Here is an 11,288-nt window from a genome sequence, read left to right as displayed (position 1 = left end):
AAGGCTCGAATGGGCTACAAGACCATCGCCAAGCAGCTTGGTGAGAAGGTGACAACAGTTGGTGCGATTATTCACAAATGGAAGAAACACAAAAGAACTGTCAATCTCCCTCGGCCTGGGGCTCCATGTAAGATCTCACCTCGTGGAGTTGCAATAATCATGAGAACGGTGAGGAATCAGCCCAGAACTACACGGGAGGATCTTGTCAATGATCTCAAGGCAGCTGGGACCATTGTCACCAAGAAAACAGTTGGTAACACACTACGCCATGAAGGACTGAAATCCTGCAGCGCCCGCAAGGTTCCCCTGCTCAAGAAAGCACATATACAGTATACTGTACACCTGCACATCAAAAGCCAATTTATAGAGTCAACACGATACGAAATTCGTACCCGTAAACGTTAATTGTGCGAATTAACACCAGGATAAATGTGCATCAGTTTTGGCAAAAAAACCCATCTTGTTATTGCATAATCTGTGTATTGGAAATCACAGGTATCTTCGTTCAAAAACTAAATTACTATAGGGTTCAGGGTCAACGCACAAAATCAGTTTGCAAATATTGCACACTATTTACACACACACACCTGTAATGTGTGGCACGCCTCAAGTGGGTGAACTTTCAACTTAAGGCACCCTGAATTGATTAACCACATGAGCTGATTATTTTGAACAATAAACCCTGCTTGTCTTTTGAATTGCACCTGCAACAAAGCGAAAACGGAACTCAAAGAAGCCGTGTGGTCATTAATGCGGGACACGGGGTTATTCACGTGGCCACCTCGTTTTCACGGAATATGAGCTTACAACGGGTAAATAACTTAAACTGCTATGTATAAGGCAGGTAGGTTTAAGTATGACAAGTATGACAGTAGTCCCAACATTTTCAAGAATTATGTACAGCACGCGGTGGTGCAATGCATTATTTCCATGGGCATCATTGCACAGAAAGCAACCTTTGGTCGCCTCCACAACCGTTGTACAGTTGCAGTGTGCAATGCTGGCACGAGAGTTCCACTTGACCTCACACGCTCTCTCAAGGTGTCACCGTTCCCTGCACCCTTCACCAAAAGCATCTCTCTCGGCAGTCCTCATCTCAATGGGGAGGGGGGGGGTCCACCCGGAGAAAAAAAAGAAAGCAAGTTTAACCACGATTTAAAGTCTGTTTTTGTGTGTGTGTGTCCAGCAAGACCGAGAGAAACTGCAATATAATTATTTCACGTGGAAAAACAAAGGAACGTTCAATAGGAATTAAGTGTTATCGATCACAGCCCACTTATGTGACCTTTTCGGGTTTCTCACGATCAGGATGTTTTGCATATTGCCTGAGGCATACACATAAACACTGGCACACGTAAGCAACACACAACAGAACACGGAATACATGCGGATAAAAAAAAACACAAATGCGCAAATGTACACTGCAAAGGGCGTGAGTGCAATTATTGAATAATTTGTGTTCTCGGTTAACGAAGCGGAGACTCCCTCCCCTCTCAGTAACAGCGAGTTTGAGACCCCGGACCAAAACAACAAAGACCCGTGCAGCTTGCGAGGCCAAGACGACGACAGACGGGCATGGGCCCCTCCAGGGACACACTTGCCCTCCTCAATGGCCACCCTCCACCCCCCACACATCAATAGTGTCCTTCAGAATCACCTATATACTGGATTACAATGCCCTCCAGCGTAATTACATATGCAAAATGACTTCCACCACCACTATCCATTACACGCACAATGCTCCCTACACCACTGCATATTATATCTCCACTATCATTACATCGTGCAGGCTAATAGCCTCCATCGCCACACTTTGCTTTCTCATTCCCCTTTACAATCATTACATTAGCAATACTCCCAATATACTGTACGTTGTTAAATTAGCAACACCTTCTGCCATCATTACGTGAATTGCCTTTGTCCTCCACCAGATCTATATATTCTATTAAGAATTCCTTTCATCACGAAATATTGCGTGAACAATTTACCCCATCGTTACAAATTCCCAATGCCCTCTATCACTGCACATTGCGTGAGGGTGGCATTTTGTGTGAACAATGCCGTGCCTACACCATTAAAAAAACATTCACATCTCCACTTCGCGTGATGTCAGGGTATTATGAATACCCTCCTCCATCGTGACACATTCACAATGCCCCTATTTAATTCACATCTGATGCAGAATTCTCTCCACTGTGACGTTCCCAAAAGCTTCCATCACAACTACACATTGCAAGAGTGCCCGTCCTGACATTGTGTGAACAACGCCGTGCCTACACCATTAAAAAAACATTCACATCTCCACTTCGCGTGATGTTAGGGTATTATGAATACCCTCCTCCATCGTGACACATTCACAATGCCCCTATTTAATTCACATCTGATGCAGAATTCTCTCCACTGTGACGTTCCCAAAAGCTTCCATCACAACTACACATTGCAAGAGTGCCCGTCCTGACATTGTGTGAACAACGCCGTGCCTACACCATTAAAAAAACATTCACATCTCCACTTCGCGTGATGTTAGGGTATTATGAATACCCTCCTCCATCGTGACACATTCACAATGCCCCTATTTAATTCACATCTGATGCAGAATTATCTCCACTGTGACGTTCCCAAAAGCTTCCATCACAACTACACATTGCAAGAGTGCCCGTCCTGACATTTTGTGTGAACAACGCCGTGTATTTCTCATCCTACATCGCACTGCGCATGGCTTTATGTTTGACGCCATCCAGAATGTCATCCCGAATGCCCTCCATCACGACCACAGCGTGGACAATGCCACCCCCCCCCCCACGAGCCCTCCACTGACACACCACGCAGCTGGAGGCCCCCTCATTCATTCCCTTCGCAGGGTTCTCATTGGCCTGGCAGCTCCAGAAAGGGCCCAGGGCGGGGAGGGAGGAGAGAGCAGCAGCAGCAGGAGGAGGAAGGAGAGGGGGGACAACAGCAACAACGAAGAGTAGGAGGAGACCACCACCACCCCCCTAACCACACGGAGCCGCTGCTACCCCAGCAATGCGGGTCGCCATGGAGCCGGCGGCACCTTCATCGTAACACAAAAAACACCACCGCTATGTAGCACTTTTACTCTTTTTATTTAAAAAAAATTACAGTCGCAATCGTTACCCCGACCGGTATCGCTGGGGCAGGACGAGACGACGGAGAGACAGAGAGAGAGGAGAGGGGGGGGGGAGGTGGTGGTGCCATGGACGTGGTGCTGAGCGCGGCGTCTTCGGCGACGGGAGGCGTCTCCTGACGGCGGCTCGGGCTTCGGTGTCGTCGTCGTCCTCCTCCTGTCGCTACCTGCCGGGTGTCCGTCTCGTCTTGTCTATCAATCTAGGCTCGGTGTCGTCGTCCTCCTCCTCCGCCTGTCGCTACCTGCCGGGTGTCCGTCCTCGTCTGGTCGGCATCGCCGTGGTGTCTGTGCTGGAGCGCGTCCCGTCGTCTATCAGGCGGTCACGATCGATGAGAAGACACGGGTTAGTGGCGTTCACATGGACGACGATAAGCCCCCTTCGTTCGTGATGGTAGCTCTGTCTCTGTCTGTCTCTGTCTGTCTGTCTCTCTGCTGGGTGGAGTGACCGCAAATGAGCGACACAGGACAGCTGAGCCGGGGGGGGGGGTCCCTGTGTCTTCAACGCTCGAATCAACCATCGCTAGCCACTTGATTCGCTACAGTATTGTTGTTATTGTTGCTACTACTACTGTCTAGTGCGATTGTTATACGTAGTGTTGTTAGTAACAAAAATGACTCTGCGGCTGAGATGATTGTCCAAGACGCACGCGCGACGTTGACCCGAATGTTAATTGAGTTGAGTCGGCGTATTTACTGCTCCGCGATGATGAATGTGATGATTGACAGCTCGTGTAGAGGAGGGGTTGGTGAATAACGCTGTGTGGTTTGTATATAATAACGTGTGCCACGACTGGGAGAGCGCTTTGTCTAGTCTGGTAAGACACGGATATATCAGCTCGGTCAGACACTATTACACGTGTTAGTGGGACAATTGCTGAACGAGACCTGTAAGAGTCTTCACAGAGTAGACCCGGCGTGAAGGAGTCACGATCTGGTTGTATTGTCATTCACAGTGAGCGATTCCACCACGTTCACTCATAATTCACCGGTTCATTAGTCCCATTGGCCCCTTCATTAATTCATTCAATTGTCAAATCATGAGCCTTTCAATTAATTGTTTGCTTAACGGATCTAGGCATTGATTATAATTCCTTGTTTCACCCATTTATTGAATTGATCGTTCATTATTTTAATTATTTTTTAGATTTCTTCGTGGGACACATCGCAGCGACACGCCAAGCCTGCTGCACCCATCAGCTGTTCTGGGTTGCTTGTTCGACCTGGATTAATCAAGCGGTACAAATCCTATGCAAAACAGCGGTGCGTCCTGCACAAATCTAATTCGGGTTCCCTGCCGATAACCGTTGTTGTGGAACACAGCGGACGCTCACGTAGGCTGCGAACAGTGACCATGATGAAGGCAGACGCTGCAGCGAGCGATGTCATGAAGGTGCAGCAGGTGACGCAGCAGGTGCAGGTGGCGCCACAGCTACGTAGCGCATCTCCGCACCGGATCGCCTACCGAGCCGAGTTCCAGGCGCTCAAGCGGACCTTCGACCACACCGAGATGGGCAGCCGCATCCCAGCAGGTAGCAGGGTTAATCCCCTGGTGACAGTCGGATCTGACCGAGCCGGCAATGAGCGGGGTCTCTCGGCCTCATCCTTGGCCACCGGACGACGAGACCGCAAGTACGGCACCAACGTGAGCCGCATTAAGACCATGCTACTGCAAGGCAGCCAACAGGGCAACGAGGATGGTGCAGAGCAGCAGCAGGGATCCTCCAAGAGGAGCCAGCAGCAGCCCGTGTCTGTGAAACAGAAGGCGCGCCAGTTCACGGCGCCCCCACCATCCCCGACGCGAGGTGGAGGAGGCTCCCCGGGCTGGCGAGAGGGACGGCTGCGGGAGAGGGTCGAACGCACGGCCCCCGAGGGACAGCAGACGGAGCACGACGGTGCGGCCAGCCTGTCAGGCCGTATCACCGAGGTGCGCAAAATGTTCGAGCGAAGTCTTCCGCGGCAGGGCAGCGACGACACGGGCCGGCCGTCCCCCCCGACGTCTTTCTTCTCCGCCTCGTCGTCCCTGCCTCGCAAAGAGCACAAGGGCTCTAGGGACAGCGTCCTGTCAGTGGGCAGCTGCAAGGGCAGCACAGAGTCTCTCGACAGCATTCTCACCTGCAGTCCCTGCACGGAGTCTGCGGTGTCCCCCACTGTGAGCCAATTGGCTGCCGTCTTTGAGCCAGGCAACAGCAGCTCAGCACGTGCTGTGGAGGCCTTGGTTAATATGATTCCGAGACGAGATGAAGGCCATTCGGTGGACAGTGACAGACCTGACACATTTGATAAAGCCGGGGAATTGTCTCATCTCTCACGAAACAGCCTAGACGAGGTCCACAGTGGCATGGATTCTTCTGATAATCCCTGTCAGAATGACATCTCTGTGCAGATCTCAGACAGGCTGGTGTTTCCTCCTGGAGTAGACCAGAATGAAGTGGAGTCACACCAGTGTGTCCCTTCCAAAGGCCATGCCAACAGCATACTTCAGGTTATAAAGCTGGAGAACGCAATACAGAACAACCCTCAGCAAGTTTCCCGGAATATTGAAGTTAACTGTGCACCATCATTGAATATAAATGTGGAATCTCATGACCATAACATTGCAGTTATTCCAGAAGGAGATGTCTTTAAAGCAGCATTGGTCAAGTTACAAGGTGATGCACCAGCAATTGAACATGCCAGTTTGACGAGCACTGCACAACATTCTGGAAATGAGAAAGTCTTATTAGCTCCGCAAAATGTAACCAAAGTGTTTTATAGTCAAGTGGAGAATGAAAAATTGGCGAATGATGATATCAGCCTGAACGTCAATGACAATGAGACATCATTGGATCACGCAAGAGGAATTAAAGAGGCTTTTGAAGATGAAGCTGTCATCACTCCTAGTGGAGATGTCAGCTGTGAGGGAATGTGTGCAGATTACAGAGAAGCTGGAAATTACAGGGAAATGCAGGGGCTGTCTGATGAAGAGACCCAACCTAATCGCAAGATCCGTTTCAGCACCGCACCAATTCAGGTAGATATTATACACAACACGCATTTTAAATGCATCAACTATCATCACACAGCTTCACCTATTTCCTTTCATTACACTAAGTAATAATTACTATTGGTGTCATGGTATCTGATAATAATGTGTTTTAATTGCAATGTTATTTTCAGTAAATCAATTTCAGGTCAATCCGATAAATTGATTTGGTTCAGTGGTTGTGCCCGCCTTTGGGTCTCATGAAACAAAGGGACAAGTTGTGTTTTTTCTCCGCTCTCGTAGATTTACAAAAGGCGCTTCATTGAAAGTAATGGCACTGGTAATTGTACACAAATATTTTAATAAGTTAGATATTTATTTAGAATGTTTTTAGTTATCACGATGTCTTGGAATCCCCTTTTGAATTGCATCCATTGGATAGGCTTGCAGTGCAGTGCCTGGACATCGTCGAAGGCCTCCATGTAACGATGGCTATTCTTGTTGTGCCTAGAATGTCTGACAAATCATCATTGAAAAATGTAGGTCAAAAACACAGGACCGTAATTCAATTTTTATGAGTGTAGTTAATCAATGTGCACAGTGTGAATACTTCGAGTATTTGCATGCGCATGTTTCTTTAAAATATATATTGGTTCACATTGCTAAATCTATTCGGGTTTTAAACAGTCTGTGTAAAACCATAGTGACTGTACAATAAAGCATGCTCTTTTTACTACCGTATATATTTGCATTGGGAAATGTGCAGTTAAATGACCTTGAGGGCGGTGTTAAACAAAACCCACATTGTAATTCAAAATCTTCCGACGTTTTGTATTGATGTGACATATTTATGCTCTTTGCCCCATTATAGCCAACTTGCCCAACATTAACATGCCCTAGGCACACATCAACTCGCTAGGCTGCAGTTGCCAAGGCTTAAAACGTGTGTCAGCTTAGCCAGAGTGCGTGATTTTTTTTCAAGACGTCACATTAAAAATATCCAAGTGTCTCTTTGCTTTGGAACTAGCATCTCAACATTTTACCTTTTCACCTATAATATATTGACATACCAGCTGCATTGTAAAATTAGGTATTATTATGAAACAGTACTGTACATGGTTAGTTAGTACTTTCATTGGCATTCAGTACTCCAATAGGTCTTCCATAGGTATCCTGAAACCATGTGTTAGGCAATACACAATACACAATGTGTTAGGCAATACACATTGGTAACCTAGCTAGTTTGTCACAGAAACCATCAAATTGTGCTTCGTTATTACACACTCACTAACTTTGTTGCTTCATTTAGCTGTAATCTCAGATCTTCAAGTGACTGCAGACAGCTTTATTACATAAGCAAGCACTTATTGATGCGTGATTGTAAACTCCAGGAAGAGAAGATGGAACTCGCAATGAAATTGTGCACCAAACTTCACAATGGATGTTAATGATTAATTCCCAGTTTGACATGCACTTTGACACCTTTCTGCCAAAAAACCTTGAATAAAATATATTCAGTGTACAGTATTACAAAGAAGCCCTGTAAAGACCATGAATACAACAAGAGGCAGCTTAATAGCCAGAGCGATGGGTTCTCATCCCAGTTACTTGGGTTCTATTCCAACTTCTACTCGTTAAGGGCCTCCCCAAGGTCATCCCAGAGTTAACGTGCATAGTAACCACTATCTTACATGAGCTTTCATTATTCAGAACGTTGAATAACACCACTTATACGTGCATCTGTTGTGTGCACTCAAAATACAAATAAGATGCCATATGTTTTGTAGCCGTGTGATTCTAGCTGTTCTCGGTGTGTTTCTAAGGGCAGGTGAATGCTAGGCTTGACTTCAACAGTTACATTTCCTATGAGAGTTTTGTAATGATTAATGAGGGTTTGGCTGAATGGACCCGCTTTCTCGTGGAACTGCCTGCATGTCTGGTGTGATCAAAAGTAGCAGGGAGGGCTGCTGCCAACATGCATTAAACCTATTCTTTTGTGATAATGGATGATGGAATGACTGTGGGAAGAGTTTGTGGCATCTCTCCGGCAACCCCTCAGCATGAACCTCAGCTCTTGTTTGCAGGCCTTTTTGCATTTCCCTGTTTGGGCCACATTTTCCAGAATTTGTGCTGGACTCCCCGTGGTTTCCTTTAATCTGGGCTGAGAGATCGTAGCATTTTAAATAGTTATTCTGAGTTGCATGGAAAAAATAAATGAACATATATTTTTGTACTATGGGAACCTCATTTGCCAGTAAAAATATGATAATTGTTTTTTTACCCTTATATCTGGCAACAAAACTGACACCTTTTTACAAGGAGTCATGTTTGCATAGACCGCAATACCTGCAGTCATAATACAAACATAAGAACATAACTGATAATGTGCACTGTCCTTGAAGTTGATTGGTCCACACCCGAGAGAGCTTTCCTTAGAGCCTAGTCTCACATGGGTTGGACCAGATGACGCCAAAAGGCACACAACTCAAAGACAATGCACCATCAGAGTATGAGAGCTCGGGGTAAGCATCCGTACTATGGGAATCTCATTTTCCAGTAAAAATATGATAATTGTTTTTTTACCCTTATATCTGGCAACAAAACTGACACCTTTTTACAAGGAGTCATGTTTGCATAGACCGCAATACCTGCAGTCATAATACAAACAAAAGAACATAACTCTGATAATGTGCACTGTCCTTGAAGTTGATTGGTCCACACCCGAGACAGCTTTCCTTAGAGCCTAGTCTCACATGGGTTGGACCAGATGACGCCAAAAGGCGCACAACTCAAAGACAATGCACCATCAGAGTATGAGAGCTCGGGGTAAGCATCCACACTATGGGAACCTCATTTGCCAGTAGAAATATGATAATTGGTTTTTTACCCTTCTATCTGGCAACAAAACTGACACCTTTTTTACAAGGAGTCATGTTTGCAATTATCATATTTTTACTGGCAAATGAGGTTCCCATAGTGTAGATGCTTCGCCCGAGCTCTCATACTCTGATGGTACATTGTCTTTGAGTCGTGTGCCTTTTGGCGTCATCTGGTCCAACCCATGTGAGACTAGGCTCTAAGGAAAGCTGTCTCGGGTGTGGACCAATCAACTTCAAGGACAGTGCACATTATCAGAGTTATGTTCTTTTGTTTGTATGACTGCAGGTATTGCGGTCTATGCAAACATGACTCCTTGTAAAAAGGTGTCAGTTTTGTTGCCAGATAGAAGGGTAAAAAACCAATTATCTTATATTTTTGTTTTACCATAATAGCATTGACAACCATTTGGTAAACGATTGTCACGTACGTTTGTCCTTCAATTAATATAAATGCTTCATATGTATGTGTTGGCTTGTCCTGTTATATAACAAGTGATTTTAATGTCCACAGCAGTAGTTTATGTAGGTCACATTGGCGCTTCAATGAGACGTAAACATTTTCGGAGGTGCATCAGCAATAACAGAATAGACACATTTGCATAATGAGATCAGTATATTAATACCGCTAGTATATGCTGTACTGTATGCATTTTACCCACTTTAACCTCAGTTGGATTCTTCCAACATGTTTTAAGAATCCAACTGAGGACTCCTAAATAAGAAAAACATAGCTTGGTATTTTCATCACGATGTTAGCTATACTACAAAGCCATTGCATAAATAAATACACGCGAGAGGCGTATGTGCCTGCATGACTAAAGCAGAGCCAGCCAGAGCTTGTCGCTCACAGTAAACAAGCTGTGGAGATCTGTGAAAGCTTCCAGCTCCATTTCCCAGCCACTGGCCATCAGAGTGGACACAGCCACACTTTGTTTTTTCTGGCTCTGCCTCATTTAAGAGCCCGTGGTTCAGGGGACCGAGAGACTGAGAAAGACAAATGCGCTTCCCCTGACCGTGAAATAAAATGTGTTTTTGTTGCGTATATGCCTCATTGCTGCGAAAGCACCCTTTAAATAGTCACTGTTGACTGCCAGCCTGCCTCAATCTGACTCCCACCCTGTCATGCATGTGACATTGCATACAATGTCGGAAAACAATGATATTTTTTGCACGCTGATTGTGTATGATTATAAAAAAAAATTAGGCACTGTACTCATAATGTTAATGCATAGGCACCGTGCACATTATTGGATACATTCTTTGTCATAGTGGGTTATGCTCCAGCGCGTTGCATTTAAATAATTTACCACATCAGCAAAGAGGAGACCTCGTGCAACGGCGCTCATGCAGATCTCGCAGCCCATGAGTGCCCTTTAGCCCGCGTCGAGCCAAACCTGCCAACCTCCTAGCATTACTCTGCACATCGAGGAACAGCAGGCGGCAGGCGGAGATGAGTTTGTCCTGTGGAAAACGTTGACACGTCCTAGTGACGTTCTCAGGGAAAGCGTACAAACGACCTTCTGCCGATGGCTAATTACAATCGTGTGAATGCACACCCTCTTTGTGGCTTGATTCACTGTTGAACACACCCAAAGTGGATGAATTGTCAATACACGTGTTATTTTCCCTGGGTATCTTGCTGGGTGGGACATGTCAGCAGGATGGAGGAGGGACAATTGTTGAGACGGGCATTGGAGTGGTCTCCACGAGTCTGGTGACCAAGTGTAAGACCTAAGAAAAGATGGTGGGGTATTGTGTGTAGACAGATCTTGGGAGGTCGCTTGTTTGCTCTTCAGCAACTACAGGAATGGACAGGGGGTAAAAAGTGTTGGTGAGGTGTGATGGCTTTGGTCATGGTTACATATTGATCTTGTCTCACAAGGCATGGTGAAATTTCGATGTAAAGCTTTCGTGACTGCAGGGATTCATCTTCTTGGTTCTTTCGGTAAAGTCACGTAGAAGGGAAGTAATAAAATAATAAAAATAAAACATAATAAAATAATTCTCACGACTTTTCGGCCACAACGCAAGCAGCCATCCTCAGGTGAAACCAGGTCTGTCGAGGCGACAGCATCTGAATGAAACAGCACACGTACTTGGAGCATATATATAAGCTGGCACGGGCAAAGTAGCGCTGATCACATACCTGCATTTCCCATATCCCCTCCCTTTGATGCTGCTAATCCTGCATAATGCACGGGCATAAGTAGTACTAATCACATACCTGCATTTCCCATATCCCCTCCCTTGGATGCTGCTAATCCTGCATAATGCACGGCCATAAGTAGTACTAATCACATAC

General features: G+C 45.9%; 1 protein-coding gene across 1 annotated transcript in view; it reads left to right on the top strand.

Moving 5' to 3' along the window:
* The first annotated feature begins 4,364 nt into the window (after positions 1-4,364).
* The window catches only part of LOC144717913 (neurabin-2-like), a 30,786-nt gene continuing 23,862 nt past the window's right edge, over positions 4,365-11,288 (top strand). Inside the window, exon 1 of the mRNA XM_078593720.1 lies at positions 4,365-6,155. Coding sequence (XP_078449846.1) covers positions 4,497-6,155 — 1,659 coding nt within the window. The 5' untranslated portion in view covers positions 4,365-4,496. The remainder of the gene's footprint in view (positions 6,156-11,288) is intronic.

Source organism: Lampetra planeri, chromosome 1, assembly GCF_965212315.1.
Source record: "Lampetra planeri chromosome 1, kcLamPlan1.2.h2, whole genome shotgun sequence".
Classification (NCBI taxonomy): domain Eukaryota; kingdom Metazoa; phylum Chordata; class Hyperoartia; order Petromyzontiformes; family Petromyzontidae; genus Lampetra; species Lampetra planeri.
This window is presented reverse-complemented; position numbering and strand designations above follow the sequence as displayed.